The 24,800-nt window shown below is 41.0% G+C and overlaps 1 protein-coding gene across 2 annotated transcripts in view; it reads left to right on the forward strand.

Moving 5' to 3' along the window:
• Nucleotides 1-8,729: 8,729 nt before the first annotated feature.
• The window catches only part of fgf13a (fibroblast growth factor 13a), a 120,046-nt gene continuing 103,975 nt past the window's right edge, over nucleotides 8,730-24,800 (forward strand). Inside the window, exons 1-2 of one of the 2 annotated variants that reach the window (XM_077531924.1) lie at nucleotides 8,730-9,214; nucleotides 9,442-9,601. In XM_077531924.1, the coding sequence (XP_077388050.1) occupies nucleotides 9,553-9,601 (49 nt within the window). In that variant the 5' untranslated portion in view covers nucleotides 8,730-9,214; nucleotides 9,442-9,552. The remainder of the gene's footprint in view (nucleotides 9,215-9,441; nucleotides 9,602-24,800) is intronic. The other variant, XM_077531922.1, reaches the window with a different exon arrangement.

The raw sequence follows: 24,800 nt of genomic DNA on the forward strand, positions 1-24,800 counted from the left end.
TTACAATAAATGTCATACTTTACGTTTTTAGCTACTGTGCTGAGCTTGTTGAAGGGATCCATTTGAAAATTGGTCAGAAAAGCCTTAAGATGTTGATCATGCCCCACACCGAATATTGTAACTTTTCATCAAAGGGCGTGGCCGCTACGGTGACGCAAAATCTGAAGATTTTTCGTGAAAATAAAAGCTGCATTAACTTGACCGAGATGATCCTATCTTCTCAAAATTTCACACATTTGATGAGAGTCCAGCTCTAAAGACATCTACTAACTTACATTTCATCTAACTGATAGCGCCACCTAGTGGCAATTTTTTTTCTTACGAATTTTCTTCTACGTTTTTCTCCAAACACGTTAACTGGACCTACCTCATATTTGCTCAGAGGAGGGTTTCGGCCTTCATGATGTCACAACACGAAGTTTGTGAGTTTTCGCGAATTGCTGTAGGCGTGGCTAAGCGCTGTTCTCCAAGAAAACAACGCCAGTTTTGAGGGTCTAAACATGCACAGAAACTCCTGAAACTTGGCACACACATCTGGCCTGGTAAAATGAGCAATATTTTATTGTTGATTGTGCTATTTTTACAAAAATGACTCAATAGCGCCCCCTCGAAATTTTTAACGAAGCAGCCCCGGCTGTACGTTTAAGCAAAAACGCCGAATATTTTTAGGTGTATGAGGGAGCCCAAGACCTACAAAAACGTCTCTTGTACCCATATGCTAAAATGAACAGGAAGTGAGCTACGAATTTTTGAATGTCCCATTTTTGACGATTTTTGCACATTCACAGGGGGCAGACTTTTGCCCACTTCTCTCACACGTTTCATCCGACTGAGTTAAGACTTGGCCTGGACCATGTCAAGACCTGAGCCAACGACAGGGGGAAAAATTTTGACTTTTCGAAATACTATATGATGAGGGCGGGGCATCAAAATTTGTGTTTCACAATGAAAAAGGATATGCTTGATAACTCCCCGGTACATGCTCCAAAAAATCCCAAACTTGACATATATGTTTATCGTCAAGGCCTGAAGTTATCTCTATGACAACATTCAGTTATATATGCAGCGCCACCTAGCCCTTGAGGCATGAAAAAAAAATACCCCACATACGGTATTTTGTACAAAAAATGTACACTCATTCTAAGTGTGATAACTAAGTCATTTATGAATATTTTTTTAGTTTCCACCACTCAAAATGTTCACTGGCATCAGACTTATCCAAACATATATATATTTTTATTTATTTTTGATAGCCTCTATGGACATTAAAAGCAATATCGTGAATGAAGGATATGCTTAATAACTCCACGGTACATGCTCCAAAAAAAAATCCCACACTTGACATGTATGCTTATAATCAAGGCCTGAAGGTATCTCTATGACAACATTCAGTTATAAATACAGCGCCACCTAGCCCTTGAGGCTTATATAAAAAAAATAAATAAATACCCCACATACGGTATTTTGTACAAAAAATGTACACTCATTCTAAGTGTGATAACTAAGTCATTTATGAATATTCTTTTAGTTTCCACCACTCAAATTGTTCACTGGCTTCACACCGATCCAAACGTATGTACGTTTCCATTTTGTTTTATTCATTTTTGATTGCCCCTTTGGACAATAAAAGTAACATTGTGCAATGAGTACAACGAGCGATGATGTGTATATACACTTTTACAAAAAAATACCAATCAGGGCAACTCATTGCCTAAAAATAAAAAAGGACGCTGATTTTTGCAGGTCTTAACAATCACCAAAACCCGTTGAGCTTGACACACACACTGGCAAAAAAATATTCTACATGTAAACGTTTATTATGCCATTTTCAAAGAAATTTTGCTTCCAATATGCCAGTACCCCAACGTGCCAGTACCCTAACGTGCAAGTACCCCAACGTGCAAGGACTCCAACGTGGCCCGGGCTGCGAGGGCCCTTGATAGCTGCTCGCAGCTCTAGTTAGGGCCCGAGCAGCGACCGCTGCGAGGTCCCTCTTGTTTTTGTAGGAATTATTATTATTCTTCTTCTTCTTCTTCTCCGTAAACGATCGCATTTTTGAGGGCCTAAACATTTACGAAAACTCACCAAACTTTGCAGTCTCTTCGGGCCCGGCGAAAAATTTGATATTATGTAGTTGTCATAACAACGCGACTCTATAGCGCCACCTAGCGTAGAAAAATAAAAACCAATCCCGGCCCGTTTGAGCTAGAGCTACGAAAATTGGCAGGCACGTGTAGCACTCCGAGACACACAAAAAAGTCAGTGGAAGCCATTTCCTAAAATGTACAGGAAGTGAGCTATGAATTTTTTAATGTCCAATTTTGGCCTATTTTGGCACATTCACTGTGGTCATGCTTTTTCCCCCTTTGCAAACATTTTTCATCCAATTGACTTCAAACTTGGCATTTATCATCTCAAGACCTGAGAGAACAACTGGGCAAAACATCTTGCCTTTTTGAAATACTATATGACGGGGGCGGGGCATCAAATATTGCCTTTAAAATTTCATTTGTCGAGAAAGAGCAAATGTTTAATAACTCCCATGTTCAAGCTCCAAAAAATCTCAAACTTCTCAGGCAACGTAATAGTCACGGCCTGAAAACATCTATATGATAAAATTCAGTTATACATATAGCGCCACCTAGTGGTTACAATAAATGTCATACTTTACGTTTTTAGCTACTGTGCTGAGCTTGTTGAAGGGATCCATTTGAAAATTGGTCAGAAAAGCCTTAAGATGTTGATCATGCCCCACACCGAATATTGTAACTTTTCGCCAAAGGGCGTGGCCTCTACGGTGACGCAAAGTCTGAAGATTTTTCGTGAAAATAAAAGCTGCATTAACTTGACCGAGATGATCCTATCTTCTCAAAATTTCACACATTTGATGAGAGTCCAGCCCTAAAGACATCTACTGACTTATATTTCATCTAACTGATAGCGCCACCTAGTGGCAATTTTTTTTCTTACGAATTTTCTTCTACGTTTTTCTCCAAACACGTTAACTGGACCTACCTCATATTTGCTCAGATGAGGGTTTCGGCCTTCATGATGTCACAACACGAAGTTTGTGAGTTTTCGCGAATTGCTGTGGGTGTGGCTAAGCGCTGTTCTCCAAGAAAACAACGCCAGTTTTGAGGGTCTAAACATGCACAGAAACTCATGAAACTTGGCACACACATCTGGCCTGGTAAAATGAGCCATATTTTATTGTTGATTGTGCTATTTTTTACAAAAATGACTCAATAGCGCCCCCTAGAAGTTTTTAACAAAGCAGTCCCGGTTGTACGTTTAAGCAAGAACGACGAATATTTTTAGGTGTATGAGGGAGCCCAAGTCCTACAAAAAAGTCTCTTGGACCCATATGCTAAAATGAACAGGAAGTGAGCTATGAATTTTTGAATGTCCCATTTTTTACGATTTTTGCACATTCACAGGGGGCAGACTTTTGCCCACTTCTCCTACACGTTTCATCCGACTGAGTTAAGACTTGGCCTGGACCATGTCAAGACCTGAGCCAACGACAGGGGGAAAAATTTTGACTATTCTAAATACTATATGATGAGGGCGGGGCATCAAATTTAGTGTTTCGCAATGAAAAAGGATATGCTTGATAACTCCCCGGTACATGCTCCAAAAAATCCCAAACTTGACATGTATGTTTATCGTCAAGGCCTGAAGTTATCTCTGTGACAACATTCAGTTATATATGCAGCGCCACCTAGCCCTTGAGGATTAAAAAAAAAATACCCCACATACGGTATTTTGTACAAAAAATGTACACTCATTCTAAGTGTGATAACGAAGTCATTTCTGAATATTCTTTTAGTTTCCACCACTCAAAATGTTCACTGGCATCAGACTTATCCAAACATATATATATTTTTATTTATTTTTGATAGCCTCTATGGACATTAAAAGCAATATCGTGAATGAAGGATATGCTTAATAACTCCACGGTACATGCTCCAAAAAAAATCCCACACTTGACATGTATGCTTATAATCAAGGCCTGAAGGTATCTCTATGACAACATTCAGTTATAAATACAGTGCCACCTAGCCCTTGAGGCTTATATAAAAAAATATAAAAATACCCCACATACGGTATTTTGTACAAAAAATGTACACTCATTCTAAGTGTGATAACTAAGTCATTTATGAATATTCTTTTAGTTTCCACCACTCAAATTGTTCACTGTCTTGACACCGATCCAAACGTATGTACGTTTCCATTTTGTTTTATTCATTTTTGATTGCCCCTTTGGACAATAAAAGTAACATTGTGCAATGAGTACAACGAGCGATGATGTGTATATACACTTTTACAAAAAAATACCAATCAGGGCAACTCATTGCCTAAAAATAAAAAAGGACGCTGATTTTTGCAGGTCTTAACAATCACCAAAACCCGTTGAGCTTGACACACACACTGGCAAAAAAATATTCTACATGTAAACGTTTATTATGCCATTTTCAAAGAAATTTTGCTTCCAATATGCCAGTACCCCAATGTGCCAGTACCCCAACATGCAAGTACCACAACGTGCAAGGACCCCAACGTGGCCCGGGCTGCGAGGGCCCTTTATAGCTGCTCGCAGCTCTAGTTATTATTATTCTTCCTCTTCTTCTTCTTTATTCTCCGCAAACGATCGCGATTTTGGGTACCTAAACATTCACGAAAACTCACCGAACTTTGCGCACTCTTCGGGCCCGGCGAAAAATTTGATATTATGAAGGCGTCATAACAACGCGACTCTATAGCGCCCCCTAGCGTAGAAAAATAATAACCAAGCCCGGCACGTTTGAGCTAGAGCAACGAAAATTGGCAGGCACGTGTAGCACCCCGAGACGCACAAAAAAGTCTATTGGGACCATGTAGCTAAAATGTACAGGAAATGAGCTATGAATTTTTTAATGTCCAATTTTGGCCTATTTTGGCACATTCACTGTGGTCATGCTTTTTCCCCCTTTGCAAACATTTTTCATCCAGTTGACTTCAAAATTGGCATTTATCATCTCAAGACCTAAGACAACAACTGGGCAAAAAACCTTGACTTTTTGAAATACTATATGACGGGGGCGGGGCATCAAATATTGCCTTGAAAATTTCATTTGTCCAGAAAGAGCAAATGCTTAATAACTCCCATGTTCAAGCTCCGAAAAATCTCAAACTTCTCAGAAAACGTAATAGTCACGGCCTGAAAACATCTATATGATAAAATTCAGTTATACATATAGCGCCACCTAGTGGTAACAATAAATGTCATACTTTACGTTTTTAGCTACAGTGCTGAGCTCGTTGAAGGGATCCAGTTGAAAATTGGTCAGAAAAGCCTTAAGATGTTGATCATGCCCCACACCGAATATTGTAACTTTTCGCCAAAGGGCGTGGCCGCTACGGTGACGCAAAGTCTGAAGATTTTTCGTGACAATAAAAGCTGCATTAACTTGACCGAGATGATCCTATCTTCTCAAAATTTCACACATTTGATGAGAGTCCAGCCCTAAAGACATCTACGAACTTATATTTAATCTTACTGATAGCGCCACCTAGTGGCATTTTTTTTTTCTTACGAATTTTCTTCTACGTTTTTGTCCAAACACGTTAACTGGACCTACCTCAGATTTGCTCAGATGAGGGTTTCGGCCTTCATGATGTCACAACACGAAGTTTGTGAGTTTTCGTGAATTGCTGTGGGCGTGGCTAAGCGCTGTTCGCCAAGAAAACAACGCCGGTTTTGAGGGTCTAAACATGCACAGAAACTCATGAAACTTGGCACACACATCTGGCCTGGTAAAATGAGCAATATTTTAATGTTGATTGTGCTATTTTTACAAAAATGACTCAATAGCGACCCCTAGAAAATTTTAACGAAGCAGCCCCGGTTGTACGTTTAAGCAAGATCTACGAAAAATTTTAGGTGTATGAGGGAGCCCAAGACCTACATAAAAGTCTCTTGGACCCATATGCTAAAATGAACAGGAAGTGAGCTACGCATTTTTGAATGTCCCATTTTTGATGATTTTTGCACATTTACAGGGGGCATACTTTTGCCCACTTCTTCTCCACGTTTCATCCGACTGAGTTAAGACTTGACCTGGACAATGTCAAGACCTGAGCCAACGACAGGGGGGAAAATCTTGACTTTTCGAAATACTATATGATGAGGGCGTGGCATCAAAATTTGTGTTTCGCAATGAAAAAGGATATGCTTGATAACTCCCCGGTACATGCTCCAAAAAATCCCAAACTTGACATGTATGTTTATCGTCAAGGCCTGAAGTTATCTCTATGACAACATTCAGTTATATATGCAGCGCCACCTAGCCCTTGAGGCATGAAAATAAAATACCCCACATACGGTATTTTGTACAAAAAATGTAAACTCATTCTAAGTGTGATAACTCAGTCATTTATGAATATTCTTTTAGTTTCCACCACTCAAAATGTTCACTGGCATCAGACTTATCCAAACATATATATTTTTTTATTTATTTTTGATAGCCTCTATGGACATTAAAAGCAATATCGTGAATGAAGGATATGCTTAATAACTCCACGGTACATGCTCCAAAAAAAATCCCACACTTGACATGTATGCTTATAATCAAGGCCTGAAGGTATCTCTATGACAACATTCAGTTATAAATACAGCGCCACCTAGCCGTTGAGGCTTATATAAAAAAAAATTAAAAAAATACCCCACATACGGTATTTTGTACAAAAAATGTACACTCATTCTAAGTGTGATAACTAAGTCATTTATGAATATTCTTTTAGTTTCCACCACTCAAATTGTTCACTGGCTTCACACCGATCCAAACGTATGTACGTTTCCATTTTGTTTTATTCATTTTTGATTGCCCCTTTGGACAATAAAAGTAAACATTGTGCAATGAGTACAACGAGCGATGATGTGTATATACACTTTTACAAAAAAAATACCAATCAGGGCAACTCATTGCCTAAAAATAAATAAGGACGCTGATTTTTGCAGGTCTTAACAATCACCAAAATCCGTTGAGCTTGACAGACACTGGCAAAAAAAATATTCTCCATGTAAACGTTTATTATGCCATTTTCAAAGAAATTTTGCTTCCAATATGCCAGTACCCCAACGTGCCAGTACCCCAACGTGCAAGTACCCCAACGTGCAAGGACCCCAACGTGGCCCGGGCTGCGAGGGCCCTTTATAGCTGCTCGCAGCTCTAGTGTTTGTTTTGTTCTTGTTTTCCTTATCTTATTCTTTACTGAGTGACCGATTTCTGTTCCATGTACATGTATACAGCAATGCTTGTTTTAAAGTGCTTTATAAATAAAGTTGAGTTGAGAAATATTACTTACTTGTCACCTTTTTTTTGGGCACTTTGCAAATGTCGTCACCAGTAATAAAACACACACAAAAACAACATAACTCTGCAATGCAGAATGTTTTTTTAATGACTCCATCCTTATTGTTTCTTGTATTTTTTTTTTAAACGTAGCAGAGCAACTAATTGAAAGCGAGCAAGGAAGTTGTCTTCAACATCACAGCGAGATTAGCACGTGCATGGAGAAAAGTTTGAAAGGCGTCCAGTTTCTTCTAAAAATAGCCGGCATAAAGATCATGTGACCCTCAAGGCTGCAGGTCTTTTTTTCCTTGGCGGCCGCTTGAGTGCGGAAAACCTTCCAGGCCAAGACGGGACAGGACAAATAAACCCTGCCATGGCCTGAGAGAGAAAATAAAAAAAGAGGACTCATATTAACCGTGGTCAACTTTTATGAGGTGCAAAAAATAGTCTGGATTTTTCACTCGCCTCGTTCCATGTTGTGAATGTGAGGAAAAGGATGCTGCACATTTTGTGGGGTTAAAGGTAAGCATGCAGGACTATGTTGGGATTTTGTGTGTGACACATGTTAGTCAACAGTCACACCTGGCACGGATGTGGTTTCATGTTATTTGAGAAGAAGACTGATGGAACGTGCAGCTCATCAAAGTCCAACTTTATGTTCAACTGACAACAAAAAGTGTAAACGTTTTTTTTTTTTTTTTAAATTATGAGTAAAATCACGTGAAAGCAGAATTCATACACGTACATTAAACGCAAGCATGGCACTTGTATTTTGTCTGCGGTTCTGTGTTTGTTATCAATCATGCACGTGACCTCTGAGTTTGACGTCATCATGAGAAATTCACCGGTCAGGTCATTAGGTGCACTTACAGACTTTGGAGGCGAGATCTCAAGTGTATACACTTTTACATTAATAATAATAATAACACTAATAATAACACTAATAATAACAATATTAATAATAAAATACATGGAAAAAAGCCTAGTATATCGGATCTTATTGGTAGGTTACTAGGGCGTTTCGCTGTTTTCATGTTGCTATGGGTAACCGAAATAATAGGAACAACTCTCACTGGGCACTGCTACACACCACCGTCAACTACAACCACAAAAATGACGTCACCATAAAGCAAAATTCATAAAACGACGAATTAGGCTGGATTTGTGATACAATGGACCTCAGCAGGTGTACCTAATATTTTGATTATGGCAATCATTTTCATCTCTGTCTGTCTTGTCTGTCTCTCTCTCTCTCTCTCTCTCTCTCTCTCTCTCTCTCTCTCTCTCTCTCTCTCTCTCTATCATCCATCCATCCATTCAATCACATCAAAGCCGTCACGTGATCACCTCGGGAGCGAAAATGCGCAAAGAGCGCGGCCACGACCAGACGCAGCTTCTCGACACCAGCCCTAAAAAAAAAAACAAAAAAAAAAAAAACTCACTTTGCCACATTCACGTCAGCAGAAAGAGGGCATAATATAATAATTCGATTTTCTTTATTAATTAATTAATTTATTTATTTTGAAATGTAGTGCGACCGATGGGAGTCAGCCAATCGTCGTGCGCGTGACGTGTAGGGAGCGCGCTGGTGTTGCGTATCCTGTTGATTGCGAGCGAAGAAGGGAAAAAGGCTCAGCACAGCCAGACGGTTCGAAGATTCAGACCGAGAAGAAGCCACACCGGATGGCCTCACTCGAACCTTTTTGTTTGTACACACAAGCCCCCCCCCCCCTTTTCTCGTTTTGGGAGCCCCCCCTTTTTCTTTTTTTGCGCGCGCGCGTCGTGCTTTTTCTCTCGCGTCTATGCAAGTGAACGACATTGATGGTGGGGTAGCTTTTGTCCACGTGCATTGATGTAGCACGCAGCGAGGACGAGATAAGGTAGGGATCGTGGAAACGCACGCAGACACCCTTGTTTGCCATTTGTAGTCCACGCAGCAGTTTGTCTTGACTGATCGAACCCCCCTCCACGCGCAAACACACACACGCACGAGCAAGAGGCAACCATTGTCTCCTCGCATGCCTCCCGTTTGCGCGTGGAGAAGCAAAACGGGGTGAAAATGCAATCCGGGTGACTCTTTGTCCACCCGCCGTCTCTCTCCATACAGAGCCCTTATCTCAGCACGTGGGAAACCCGCGGAAGGATTTGATTGATGCCAAGTCAACCATCAACAAGGATTCTTGTCTAAATCGGGAATTACGCATCCAAACTGGGATCTATGAGCGGAAAAGTGGCCAAGCCTAAAGAAGACAAGGATGCCTCCAAGGGTAAGTGGCCAGTCGCTTTTCGTTTTGGCCTTGCACTGAATGCTTGATTAACAAACCAAATAATAACAAATAGGAATGAAGGTTGTCCTTGCATTCATCACCCCCCTTGCATGGTGCACCGGGTCACTGTGAAGCAATGATGGTGAGCTGTTGTCAGCATGTGGACGCCGCAGGCCCACATTGTTGTGCACGATGAGCTTTTTTTTGTTTTTTGTTTTGGTGATTGCAATGCCGCAAGCCAATCATAGCACGCATGTAGATTGGAGACGGGAAAAGAAAAAATGGGATGGAGACGTGTCCATTGTCTCCTCCTGACATCCTGTAGAATTGTCTTCATCAACTAGAAGGGAAAAAAATATATCATACATTTGAACCCTTTTATTTTTTTGCACCCAATTGGAGTGGCCGTTGATCGCCATGGCGACACGGCGGAGTCGGGGTTACCAGAGAAACCGGTGCATGCACACAACGGACACAAGCAAGCGCAAGTGCAACTTGACCAATCGCGTTGTCGGGTTTTCCTGCTCATTCGATGCGAACTGGCAAGTTTGAATCGATTAATTACGCCTGATTGGTTTAGTGTGAAATAGATGCTACAAGTCATTTCAGTATCAATCTGGCCTGGGGTGTTTTATTTTATTTTTCCAATATGTGAAGTGATTCAAAGTCAAACATTTAAAAGGATAGTTTGGATTTTTTGGACATGAATCTCTATTTCATCCTCACCTCCAGTGTGTGCGATCAGCACTGACTTTACCCCTGACAGCGTTCTGTGACACGAGTTCTGGTATGGTTTTGGTCGAGAGGAAAATTAGTCCGGCAAGTCGGCTGGGGTCAAGTAAATAAAGCGTTTTTCTTCTGAAAACAATTTGTGTTCAAAAGAGTGATACATTTGCGTCACAAAACTTCGCCCTAAAAAAAGTCAGACGCCATTACCGCCGGGCACTATTTTTCCTGTTCGTTCGTTCGTATCACTGCGCGGCGCCCCACATACAGCTGATAGATGCACACTACAAGTTGTTTATCTTTTTGAAGGCGGAAGGCGCGACTATCGGCTGTCTGCAGCGCGACGTGCAGTGATACGAACGAACAAAAAAATAGTGTCCGGCGGTAATGGAGTCTGATTTGATTATTTTTTTTTTTATTTTTTTTTTTTAGGGCAAAGTTTTGTGATGCAAATGTATCACTCGTTTGAACACAAATTGTTTTTCAGAAGAAAAACGCTTTATTTACTTGACCCCAGCCAACTTGCCGGACTAATTTTCCTCTCGACCAAAACCGTACCAGAACTCGCTGTCAGGGGTAAGCCAGTGATGATCGCACGCCAATGGAGGTGAGGATGAAATTGAGATTCATGTCAAAAAATCCAAACTTTTCCTTTAAGCTCGTATCCCACTAAGGGGCAAACGTTTGCGAAGGTAGCAAATGTTGACTTCTCGTCGGGGTTTGTTCAAAGTTTCGATCGTTTGCTGGACCGTTTGCCAGCAGTTTTTTTTTTTTTTTTTTTTTTTTTTTTAATGGATTTTCTTGTTCAAAATGGTTTTGTGACCAGAAAAAAAACTGCTGCCAAACGTTTGCGAGTTTGTATGAACCCCGACAGGAAATCAACATTCGCTTTAGCTTTTTTTGGAAAACGTTTTGCTTACAGTGTGACACGTACCCGCTCTACTTCTGTCACAATATTTGGACTGCTATCCGAACGGGTTTGTTTTTGTTTATTTTTGTATTGGCGTGTAAACACAAACTACTGTTCTTTTGAGGAAAAGGACATTTGGAATGTAACCTCAACAGCTTAAAACAAGTTTGACGTTCTGCCAAATTTGTCGACATGTGGGGGGCGGGGGTGGGGTGAGGTGTGAGGCTTATTGTTACTGACATATTTGGTGACACGTACTGGACTAGATTGAGGCCACACTCCTTTATGCTAAACTGTTTGACAATCGCCACTAGTGTGTGTGTGTGTGTGTGAGAACATTTGAAAGCACATAATACATAAGCACTTCCATCGAGAGCAATTTTTTATTTATTTTTTTTAAAGAGTAATATTAGCCTTATGGTTAGTTCACGACACTTGAAATGAGGCAACTTTTTTTAAAGCGTGCGTCTGTTTTTGTGCTGACAAGCGAGTGTGAGAAATGTGCCGGCAAAAATTGATTTGGAGATTAACCTGAAGAGCATCTTTCCCTCTTGAACTCCCCCTCCAAATCAATGGCCGCCGTCCGTGAATGGCTGACTCACTCAACTTCCGTGGCACGGGCTTATCCAAAATACATCTTCACCTTTTTTTTTTTTTTTCCCACGCAGTGAGATCCACAACAAGACATGGCATAAAAACAAAAGAATGTTGAGCAGTTTGTGGTCTAAAAAAAGGACATCATGACATCATCCGTATAAAGTTGAGCTATACAGCCGTGTGATGTCAACGATGGGATCCGTTTTGACAGTTTTTATTGATGGAAAACAGAAGGCTACTAAACCATAATTTGCATTTTGGTTTCATATTCAACGCATACGCGTGCCATTGTTAGCATTAGCCTAGCTTGAGATGTGTTGATAGTTGTTCATTGCTGAAATTGTGTTATGCGTAATTTCAACAGTTTCAGGTAATTTGATGTCACTGAATCAAAACATGACCTTTCATCCCCCCACCCCACCCAAAATTAGCTTTTTTTTTTTTTTTTTTTTTTAAACCCCCTCCTCTCTTCCCCAGTTTTTTTTTTCAAGATAAGTTAGAAAATTGGTGTTCTTTTTTGCTGCAATTCAGTTCAAATTTTTTTTTTATCATAAACTTTGCATACATGACTGTATTCTCTATTTTTTATGTTACACCCTAGCAAGGAGAAAATATTTTGCGCCCCTTATCTCGCCACCGTGATTTATAAATTATATCATTTGTATGTGAAATGTCTGCAGATGAGCAAATATTCCTTTCACACTGACAATGAGCGCCACTGCCACCTACTGTAGTGGATGTGCAATTACACTTTTCATCTTCCTTCTTCCTCCTCCTCCGCCACATGTGACGCGGGCGGACGTGTCGAAGGGATCGTCGCCGATATCAACACCCGTGATTCACGTCGCGTTGGCTTCCTCGCCGTCCTTGTGAAGCTAACGCGGGGCGACAAAGTGATGCGCGGACGCATGACGCACGCACGCACTCCCCATCGGCTCTGCAGCGCTTTCGTTGCTGAGCCGGAAAACTTCCAGTCTTGTTTGCACGGCGAGTATTCACATCAGAGCGGTGCCGTTTGTCTTCACGGCAAGAACTCGGGACACAAGTCACGTCTTACCTTTTGCCATTTTTTTGTTTTTGTTTTTTGTTTTTGTTTTTTGCAGCAGTCTGTTGACGTTACCTTTTAAAAAGTAATTATAGTTGCTCATTACTTGCTTAAAGTAACTGAGTTAGTAATTAAATTACTTCATCATAAATGTGACTTGTGACCAGGCAAAGTATCTATTTTCATCCATCCATCCATTTTCTTGACCGCTTATTCCTCACAAGGGTCGCGGGGGGTGCTGGCACCTATCTCAGCTGGCTCTGGGCAGTAGGCAGGGGACACCCTGGACTGGTTACCAGCCAATCGCAGGGCACACAGAGATGAACAACCATCCACACGCACACCTAGGGACAATTCGGAGCGCCCAATCAACCTGCCATGCATGTCTTTGGAATGTGGGAGGAGACCGGAGTACCCGGAGAAGACCCACACAGGCACGGGGAGAACATGCAAACTCCACCGAGGAAGGCCGGAGCCTGGAATCGAACCGGAGTCCACAGAACTGGGAGGCGGACGTGCTAACCACTCGTCCACCGTGCCGCCCAGTAACTATTGTACTATAAGTTTTATATCAAATCATTTGGAATTATTTCATTTATTTATTTATTTATTCATTCATTCATTCATTCAAAGGAATTCAAATTATGTCCAGGCTATATAGGGTGTTATCCATCCATCCATTTTCTTTCCTCACTAGTTTGACGGGGATGCTGGAGACTATACCAGCCGGCTCCGGGCAGTAGGTGGGATACACCCTTAAGTGGTTGCCAGCCAATTGTACCCGGAGAAGACCCACACAGGCACGGGGAGAACATGCAAACTCCACCCAGGAGGACTTGATCTTGCGTCCTCAGTACTGGGAGGTGGACGTGCTAATCACTCAGCTACCTATAGGGTGTTATATATTATATATTATTATGTTCTGGATTTGGATCCCAAAAACATAGACACAAGAGTTTATTTGCATAACATCAAGAGGCGTGGAACTAACTTGACTTGACCAGAAACAACTAGAAGGCATTGAGGAAAAGAGGAGCAGGTGGCCAGCTGGACAGAGGAATAATCAGACAAAATACACATTTCTCAGTTAGGCTTATATAGACAGTGAATCGATCAGATTGGCTGTGGCTAGACATGTGGGTAACAGGACTGACATGGAATTATGTGATTGGCTGTTGACCAGATAAAGAAATTAAAGATTCTTGATATCACAAATCTCCTGACATCACATAGCTTAAGACCAGTTGAAACTAGAAGCCGGTTAGATCAGTTCAAAACAGACACTTGACCTCACGGTCATGATCCAAACATAACCCTTGCATGACCCAAACTTAACCCTGGCATGACCCAGTCATGACAATTATACATTTTGTGATTATAATGTTATATAATATTTGGGTGAGTATTTGGCACACAAATAACCTCACTACATAATGACAATAAATGATGATCTACAAGAAGTAGCAAACGTATGCACACTCTTTACTGAAGTACAGTGACTATTACAGAAAAGTCAACACACCCCTGTTAAATTGGCAGGTTTTTGTGTCAATGGCAGGAAGTTGGGTCAAAAAGAACCACGTTTATGTCAAAAAATGGCCCAATCCAATACCTGGGTCAAATTGACCCAATTCCTGGGTTGTTGTGCACAAAACAACCCCAAACATTGGCTTGTTTCATGTTGATTGAGTTGGATTGTTTTGTACAAAACTGAGAAAATTGGGTCCAAGTAGTCCCTTTTTTTTTAATCCTATTTATTTATTTATTCATTTATTAAAACCCGACTGTGTGCGACATTAAGGGAAGTAGAAATAAGTGAAATAGCGGGGGTTGCCTCTGTTTGACCTCAAATTTCAGCTGTTCCTTTAGGCTTTTCCTGACTTTTTTGGGGGGGGGGCTGGAGAGCTTTAAGGTTCACTGGTTTTTAACATTGTTCATTAATCTCTTATTCTAGCTTGACTAAAATTGACTGAAAACTGTCACCATTTTAAAGTGGATTTTAACCACATATAAACTTTAGTCATTCTAGTAGGCTTTTCCTGGCATGGTCTTCTTTAGGTTTTGTGCTAACAGAACAGTCTTAAGTTTTTTTTGGTGATAAGGTGTGTGTGTGTGTGTGTGTTTTTTTTTATTTTTTATTTTTTTTTTATTTTTTATTTTTTTAAAGTTTATTTTAGTTTATATTTTGTAATTATGACTAAAAAGTAAATCCTTGATCTTATCGGACCATGACATTTTCCTACATGTGTTCAGGAGATTTTGTTACAGGTTGTACAGTACATTAATAGCATTTTGAAATTGTCTCATTTTGGGGGGATACATTACATAAAGCTGGCATTTGAACAGGGGTGTGTAGGCATTTTACAGCCACTATATCTTAAAAATCTTCATGAGTCTTCACAACCGGGCCAGCAGGCTTGAGCACCTTCTTCCCAGAATTAAGACATTTCCCGTTCTGCATTTGGCACTCAAACGCAGCATATATTTTGTCACTGCATCCACGGTACATGTTGTTTTCCCTGTCAAAATGGTCTCCCGGTAACTTCTGACGCAGATCAGGCGTCGGCGCCCGGAGCAAAGTGACTCGCCTCGCATCAGAGATGTGCCAGTCTCCGTCGCGTGTTGGGGGAGTTCGTCCTCGCTTCCTGTGTCAGCTCGGGTTTGGGAGCCATGCCGTTGACACGTGATTGGTGCATTTTGGATTTCGGTTGTCGGATCAAAATGATGGGAAAGCTTTGTTTAACCTTCACCATCTCATTGTTTGATCTGAAATTTGTTGACTCTTGATCAAGTGAGCACCAAAAATGACACCTCATTAATGATTGTACCTTGAAAGTTCTAAATAACATGATGTCATACTTGCACTTTTGCCAAAAGAAAGGCCGTCCTTTTTTTGGTTTTGATAATTGCTAATCGTCCGCAAAGTGCCACTTATCAGTCGATTCTCTAGCACACCATCAATGTACCTTACCACCTATATCATAATTATGCAGTTGTACCTCCCACTGAAGGCAGCCATCCGTCCTGTTTTGATCTCGGCACCGATGGCGTCAAAATCCTGCGTGGCAAGGCGGTAGCTTTCCTTCAGTTTAAATTGGATTTGCTCTCAAACAGCTGCGGCTGTCAAGCTCTTGCGTGGCGAACATATTTCTTCGCCGCTCTTCTTCTGCCAATGTATCATTTTTGCCTGTCAAATATTTCGAGATCACAATTTTCATGTGAGCGACAGTATTTTATTTTTTCCGTGTAGAGGAATCAATCATGATTATTGATGAGGTCCGAGTGGGTAGAGCAGATGTAGGGGGAGAACCCATCCATCCAATTTCTATAGCGGTGGTCGTCATTAGGGTCACAAGTGAGCTGGAGCTGATTTGGGTGAGAGGCAGCAGCAGCTGCGCACAACTTGGCCTGCTCGCCAATCAATCGCACGGCGATATAGACAAGCAAGTGTTCACATTCACACCTATGGATAACTTGGAGTCCAGTCACCCTAAGATAACATGACAACTCCACAAAAAGAACTCAACCAAGATACTTTAGACCAGTGCGTTTTTCAAGCTATGGCTCGGGGGGCCGTCTGTGGTCTACAGGTCCATTTTTAAGCGACCTGCGTCATGTACCAAAAAAAATGGCATCTGCTACTAATAAATTTTATATACTCTAGAGCAGGGGTGTCAAACTCATATTAGCTCATGGGCCGCATGGAAGAAAATATATTACCAAGTGGGCCACATCGGTAAAATAACGGTATATAACTTATATACGATTACCGTCATTTATACGCAGATTTTCGTGGACCAGCCCTAAATTACAGAACTCAAGTGTAATTATGTTGTTCCGAAGAATAACACAAATGCTAATGGAACACGGCAACACTTTCCCGGTATACGTTCCGGACGTGTTAAATCGACCTGTTTTGCATATATATTGTATGCATTCCCAGAATGCATTGCCTGGCGTATTTAATGACGTTATAAGGACGCTAATCCTTGTCATATCGATTTGTGTTAACAGTAATTGAATTTGTGTCGTATTTAACACATTTATGTTGGTCTATGATTTAAAATAATAATAACAATTAAACAAACCATAACTTTAAGTTGTGTGAAAAAAATGACATCCAGGACAATTCCCCGTACGTTGCATTGCTCGTCTGAGAACTGCTTGTGAAATTACAAATTTTCTATATTTTGATTGTGGCCGGCTGATTAATTAGTCCGACATTACAATGTTATTTATTTATTTTATTTTTTTGTAACTTTACAAAATCATCTCGCGGGCCGGATTAAACCCCTTTTGCGGGCCTGATCCGGCCCGCGGGCCTTATGTTTGACACCCCTGCTCTAGTGCTTTTCTGAATATGGAAAGAAGCAAATTAAATATTTAAAATTAAACAATTCTCTTCTAGTGTTGTTAAAGCGTTAAATAATTAATCCAAAAAAGTTATCGCATTAATCATGTATTAATCACAATAATTTTCAAGTTAAAGGTAGCACCGGATGTTTGAGCAATAAACATAACTACATGCATTAAAAGCATTTAATGAATGTTTGCGTGTGACATTCAGAATATTTGTTCACGCCAAACTATTGGTCATTTTTTTTCCCATTTTAAATTATGCAAGTAATTAACTGATTAGAAAAGGAGGAGGATGAGTCTGGGCAGTGGATACATTTTTTTTTTTTTTTAAACCGACGTCCTCATAACATTAAAAACATTAACACATAACAGGTGCTCTTTAAATGTAAAAAAAAAAGCTTTTTTCATTAGGCAAGGCAAGTTTATTTGTATAACACATTTCATAAACAAGGCAACTCAATGTGCTTTGCACAAGGAAAGACAACACAACAGTAGTTACCAAAATTCAGAGCAAAGAAGACAAAACAAAAGTAGGTTACAAAAATTACTAAAAACATACATTGAACATTAGACGGCAAACTTTTAAAACATTTATCGTAATGAAGTTAAAAAACGAAACAAAACATGATTTAAAAGTCCTTAATCAAAGGTATGTGAGGAAGCAAAAATTTTAACTTGGATTTCAAAGCATTTACACTCGGGGCTGACTTCACTTCTGTTGGCAGCCTATTCCATTTGTGTGCAGCACAACGGCTAAATGCAGCTTCACCATGTTTGCTTCTTTTTAACAATTATGCTGATTTTGTAATTGTGGAATGTAATAATTGGAATTGTAATTTAATTTTGATTAATTGCACAACCCTAAACTGTAATTTTTATTTTATTTATTTTATTTTTTTTTAAGTAAAATTGTTTCCTTCAATTTCTGCTCTGTGTCAAGGTCCAAATTGTGAAAATATCACATCATGTAACTGCTTTAAAAAAATGGTCAGCTTGTGACAGGTTGCTCCTGTTTTGGTTCCGAATGTAGAGCTGGGATTTGGCAGCTGTTCAGCGCAGGGGCTGATATTTCCGGGTCTGTTCCAGGGTCTCGACCACCCCAAAATCTTGTAAAACCTTAACCTGCTCAGGTAGCAGTTTTTAAGTGGCCCTGGTATCCTTTGATTTTTCTGTATGTGGCTCTCGGAGGAAAAGGTTTACACATCAGTGCTAAGGTGTCATAAAGGTTTATTACAATAATAATAATAATAATTGTTGTTGTTGTTGTTGTTGTTGTTGTTGTCTCACAAAACTGTACAAATAGTAAAAAAAACAAAAATCAACCAAGTGATCGATCATAACTTGAAAACCTCCTAAATTGGCGCACTTGTAAGTCGAGGTATCACTCTATTTTGTAAGTCTTGTCCAGCCTCATAATTGCATCATTTTGTAGATTTGGTATTGCAAGTTGTATTTGTTGTTGTTACGTCACCTCTGCCAGAAGTGTTTTGCCCTCCAAGCCTGTAAACACTTGAATATTTTTAAATATTCTAGTGCATTAGTCAGCACATGCGTCTGTAATCTGCACAGAGCTTCTGAGGTGAACGGCTTTTGGGAGCTCAGCGCCCGCTGGAACCGGTTGCGTCCACGCAACTGGCCAAAAACAATTGCGGCCCGGCTCGAGTTTCTTGTACCGCGAGTGACCCTGTTGGCTGCCTCGCTGCCGCTATTGTTTTCACTCACGGAGCCGCTGACGCTTTTAATCTGTGAATGTGAACGCATCTGGCCGCGCGTCGACGCTCTCTCGCACGGACGCGGGCGGAAGACGCAATCGCGCGTCACAAACTTGGCGCCGCTGCTAACGATGTTGAGGGTCAAGTATTGATTGACTCGTTGATCGTCAAACTGCGTTGTTTTCAACGATGATGCGCGATCTCATCAAAAATAATGGCCTTGTTTTTAGAAGGTAACGGATTAGTACCTCAGGATTTGGGGATTATGGAAAATGTTACTTTCAGAAATGAACAAAGTGGTGCGACGCGAGTTTAATCCCGTGGAAATATAATCCTCATAATTGTGGTGATGTTTGTATATAACAATGACGCGTTCGCTCAACTGAACATGACACGTTCCTCTAGAACCGCCGGTCAGCACTTTAATGGAGATGTGAGGACGTTATTGGCTTAATATCACTTTAAAAAAGAAAAAAGAAAAAAAGAGATGACTTCAGCAGAAAATGTCTGTTTTTGGCATCCACTTTCTCATTGGCCAAAATGACCTTGTCAAAATCTATCTATCCATCATCTCAGCATCAATCTCTTTTCAGAAATCTATTAGCAGAGGTAAAAAAAACAAATTCTCTATCTTCTGCACTCTTGGAAGTGAGCTGGAGCGGGTTTATTTTTAATAGACGTAACCCACTTAAGAATATTTCATCACATTTGCCTCAGTTGGGAATCTTCTTGCAAAACGTAACGCAACCAGCATCTGATATTTTTCTTGGTATTGCGTTTTTTTTTCCATGCGCCGCAGCGATTAGCTGGCACGACTGCGTTGTGCTTTTGTGGGATGCGAGGGCACGCGGAGGTCACCCGAGTTGATTATTAATGCTAAATGAGGCCGCCGCCACAGAACTGAGACCAATCGGAAGGCTGTCATGTGGAATTATTGTCGTTTAAAAGTGAGTGAGATCTGTGATGGAGACGCTAGCGATGAATTTTTTTTAAATTTTTTTTCTCCATGCCCAAGCGGAGGTCTCAACACTTACAATATGTTGCTTGCAAAGGTTTCACAGCATTTTGACATTTTAAATCCCACCCAGGATTAATAGTTGCTGTGGACATGAACTAATTAAAGTTGGTGGAAAACTATAAAGGGGATTAAGTCCAAGCATAGGAAAGCGAGGCGATAAGGCAGGACCAGGACGAATAAACATAGGCTGGAGGTTCCAAGCTGGAACTGAGCAAGCCTGGGGAGGAACGAGTCCGACTGGCTACGAGCACAAGTGATTGTTTCTCCGTTGAAGGTGGGTTATAGTGATTGCTGGCTCCTTAACTTTCAGGCCGTAAACTCTGCAGCCAAGGTTCACCAAGTGGTCAGCGGCAGATCTTCTCAGCATGCGTATTCCAGAATATTCCAAACGAGGACCGGCTCTCTTTCATGCAGGCTGATACTAGTACTGTTGGTGATTTACACGGGATGAGATGAAGAACCATAAACACTGACAGCCTCTTGCTTGTCACGGTAGCCAGATAAAATGAAATAAACTGTTCTGACAGGAAAAAAAAAGAAACACACAATACGAAAACTCTTTATTTAAAAAAAAAAAAAAAAAAAAAAAAAAAAAAGTCACTCTAAAAACAGTTGGCTTAAACTTTAACCCAACTGTTGGTTCTTTTAAGTGTTAAAGGATCAACCCAACTTATTAGTTATCCATTTGATCCAACTTTATGTTATTCATTTAATCCAAAAAGTTTGGTCAAATTAACCACTTTTAACACGACTTTTTGGGTTATTCATTTAACTCAAAACCTTGGGTCAACCCAAAATATGTTTTCCCACAACCCCATTGAATTATTAAGATAACATTGTATATATGAATGAACTCTTCTCCCATACATAAGATTGTTTTGTGACTTACGCCTTTGACCCAACTTGTTGGGTTATTCATTTGACCCAAAATGTTGGGTCAAATGATTAAGCTGCAAAACAACCCCAAAATTGTTTAGGTTACTTTAGGTACAGGTTTTGTGCAAAACAACTTGACTTTGTTGTTGTTTTGACCCAACTTTTTGATGTTAAATGTTTAACCCAAAAAGTTGGTTTGGTCCATTTTTGACCCAATTTGGGTACCATAATTTCCGGACTATAAGCCGCGACTATAGTCACCCGCTTTCAACCCTGCGCCTTATACAATGATGCGGCTAATTTATGCATTTTTTCTCTAACGGTCGCCAGGGGCGCTTGAGCACAAAAGGTAAGAGTGAGACAGGTGGAATATATGTGTCGAGGAAGACACAAGTTTAATGCAACTTCGAGCTTTGTGCATGAATAAAATGAGCACGAACAGACCCTCATCATGGAAAATACAAGAAGTCTCAGTCTAAGTGACTTTTACTGGTATGTTATTTTTAAGCAGCCCTGTTAGTTACTACCGTATTACTGCTGTGTTAATGCCGCGTCACAGGCACTGTTTGGAAAGAAAAGCTAAGGTATATTGTTAAACCTTTGAAAATGCTTTTGGTGTACCATCTTTCTTTGTAAATAGCTCATGTTTCAATGTGGGCACATGTGGCTTATAGTCAGGTGCGGTCATGTCTGGGGTCACGCCAGGGTTAAGTTTGAGTTCATGACCTCTTAAGTTGGGTTCATGACCGTGAGGTCAAGTGTCTGTTATGTACTGATGTAACAAGTGTCTGTTTTGAACTGATGTAACTAGCATCTAGTTTGAACTGGTTTTAGGCTATGTGATGTCAAGGGCTATATGATGTCAAGAATATTTAATCCCTTTACCTGGTCAACAGCCAATTGGATAATTCCATGTCAGTTCTGTTACCCACACGTCTAGCCACAACCAATCAGATCGATTCGTTGTCTATATAAGCCTCCTGAGAAGTGTGTGTCTTTGTCGGATTACTACTTCTGTTACCACTGTCCCTCTGTGCAACTCTTTGTTTCTCGTCTAGTCAAGTTTGTTCCATGCCTCTCGATGTGAATAAATAGTTAAAATCTTATTTGTGTCTGCGCTTTGGGATCCAACCTCCAGCACATGACAGATGCAGCTTATGTATGTACAAAATGCTTTTTCCTTTAGAAATGTACTGGGTGTGGCTTATAATCAGGTGGGAGAGTGTGGGAAGATGATCTCAAGCCAACCCTGAGGACCATATACTCAAATCAAATAGTTGAGTCCCTTTTGTGTGTCTTGAGGGGTCAGACTACAAAGTTTGTTGGATTAAAAAAATAAAATTGTAACAACCTGCACCAAGAGTAAGCACTTTGAAAAGCTGTTAATTAATGAAGGTGCTAAGTGACCCCGAAACCTTGAGAGAGATGCCACGCTCCCTGGGGGTTAATACTATTGATTGCATCGATCCGCGGGCCGCTCTCTCAAAGAGGCAGCAGCTTCATTAGGACGGTCATCTGGACACGCGCTCCGGATCGAGAAGTCCGCCATGCCAGAAAGTCCGGCCAACGTCTGGAAGCAATTACTGACATTTGTGGAAACACACGAGAAGGTTTTATTCATTTTTGATGAACGGAACTGACGGCAGGACACAAGTACGAACGGCGGCTAATTTTGACGACAAATGTGTCTGAAAGTTGATTCATGTCTTTTGTATTGGCTTCTTCTTGAAGTGGAATACAGATGATGACGTATAGTGGAAAGCCATTAGCACCATTCTGCAGGGAAAGCGAAGCCATTCAGCGCTGATGAGAAGGAAGGAAGGACGATGGAAGGCTCATGCAGCCCTGGTGATAATTTCCGAGAGGATGAAAGATGAAATGGCAGAATATTGGAATCCCAGCATATGGAACCCGCAGCTATTAGTTATCAACCCCTGCAATAAAACGCAGACGTATGCGCGCCTCTGAAAACGTTTTCAGTAGCGCTTTCTATTTGAGGAACATTTGAACAAACGGAGACGAAACGTATTGTGCTGATGACGGCTCCATATAGCGGCGAGCGATCCTTCACTGGTCCCCGAAGCCAATTTGACTGAGTCGAGAGAAGGCTGAACATCACGGCTGCCTGCCTGCCTGCCTGCTTCTCATCAGGGAGACGTCATTTACATAATGAAACGCTGCCACGGCAACCGCCGCATCACGCAAACGCGTGCTCGCAAGCTGTCCGTATGGAAAGACGCACTTGATTAGGGAATGAAGGGTGGGGGGGGGGGGGGCAGCTGCAAATGAGCCGTCCGCTGGGGTGTGAGGTGGGTGTGGCTTGCGACGCTTTCGTAGGAACTGATGTTGACCACAATTTCGCAGTCAGTGTGATTTTGAGTTTACTTAAGGACACATATCGGGGTACACACATATACTCATACTCCACTTTTTTTTAAAAATTTTTTATGGTTCTGCCCTAACCTGGCAATAGCCAGATAGATATTGCGCTTCACTCAAGGGAGTTCTCCACAATATCAATCTGGGACTGCTCCACGATGATTTGCTCAGGAAAGACAGGACATTCTTGACACGGAGCGAGAAGGTAGGACTCAGACGCAGAGTGTAAGTTGGCCAACAAGGCTGCAACTTTAATCCAATGGAACAAAAAACACCTCTCAAGGAGGGAAAAAAGGCAGAACAGAAAAAGCTCCAAACTGGAGATAAAACAAGGGCACTCAAAAACAGGGACAACTAAAGGCGCTCCGCTAGGGAGGAAAACAAGGGGCAAACTAAGGGCGCAAGACAAAGCAAGGCTAGACATCGAACGAGGACTGTGGAACAAGGGCTGTGAGGACGCTTCCATGCACTGAGATGTGACACTTCGGCAACGGAGGGGAGAATGCAGGTGGCTTTTATGTCCGGGTTGATTGGGAACAGGTGGTGGTGATCATGGGCGTGGACCGGTAATCAGTGAGCTGCAGGAAGGGTAAGTGACCTGGGGTGAGAGGAGAGTTAGGGTTTTCAAAGTAAAACAGGAAACATGGATAACAAAAACAAAAGCATGGGCCGTCACGCCGGTGGCGGCGTGACAATTCTGTACAATACTTCAAACCGATTGGACGATGCGGCATTATGAACGTTTGACCAATCACGGCCACGGATGAAAATGTCTTCGTTCTCATCGAAATGGGGGGTGGGGGAAGCACGAACATCTTACCAGCTTAGAAATGCACGAAGCGTCTCTCACTATTCAACAAGGAAATGGTGAGTAATTCTACAAGAACAGAATTAATTGCAGCGTCCATGTTAGGTTTGTTTGCCCCAGCGTCGGCGCTGGCTTCCTGGTTTTGTCACAGTTGCATATCCCGCCCCCAAATACGATGTCGCTTTGTGATTGGTCCAATCGGCGGAAATCAACGGGAGCGGTACAAGATGTATTCTCGGGAGTTTGTGAACACACAAATGCCGTCAGAATTCATCTTGCGAGAGCAAGGTTAGAACTGTCTGGCCATGAATAGAGAAAATCGATGAGTAATTGGCACTCCTAAAAGGATTATTATGCTAAGTAATAATTAAGTAATTGCTTATAGATGTTACAAGATATGTAGTGTCTGTTTCATTTTGTTGAAGATTGATTCAAGGTACCTAAAATGGGATGTGTACGTAGATTTTGTGACTAGTCATTGAAATGGTGTAATTCCCCCTCCCAAAATAAAACCATTTATTTATTGAATTTTTGGGGTGGGGGGCATTAAGTTCATGTTTCATCTACTACAGTTGACCCCCACACCTGCTGATTCACCTATTTGCAGATTTTATTAAAAAAAAAATCAATCTATAAAAAATAATATATATATATATATATATATATATATATATATATATATATATATATATATTATAAATGTTCTACTTTTTTTCCTTCCTTTGCAGTCTCACAGTGCTTGATAATCTTCCAGATTTTGGATACAAAT

Source organism: Festucalex cinctus, chromosome 9 (genome assembly GCF_051991245.1).
Source record: "Festucalex cinctus isolate MCC-2025b chromosome 9, RoL_Fcin_1.0, whole genome shotgun sequence".
Classification (NCBI taxonomy): Eukaryota; Metazoa; Chordata; class Actinopteri; order Syngnathiformes; family Syngnathidae; genus Festucalex; species Festucalex cinctus.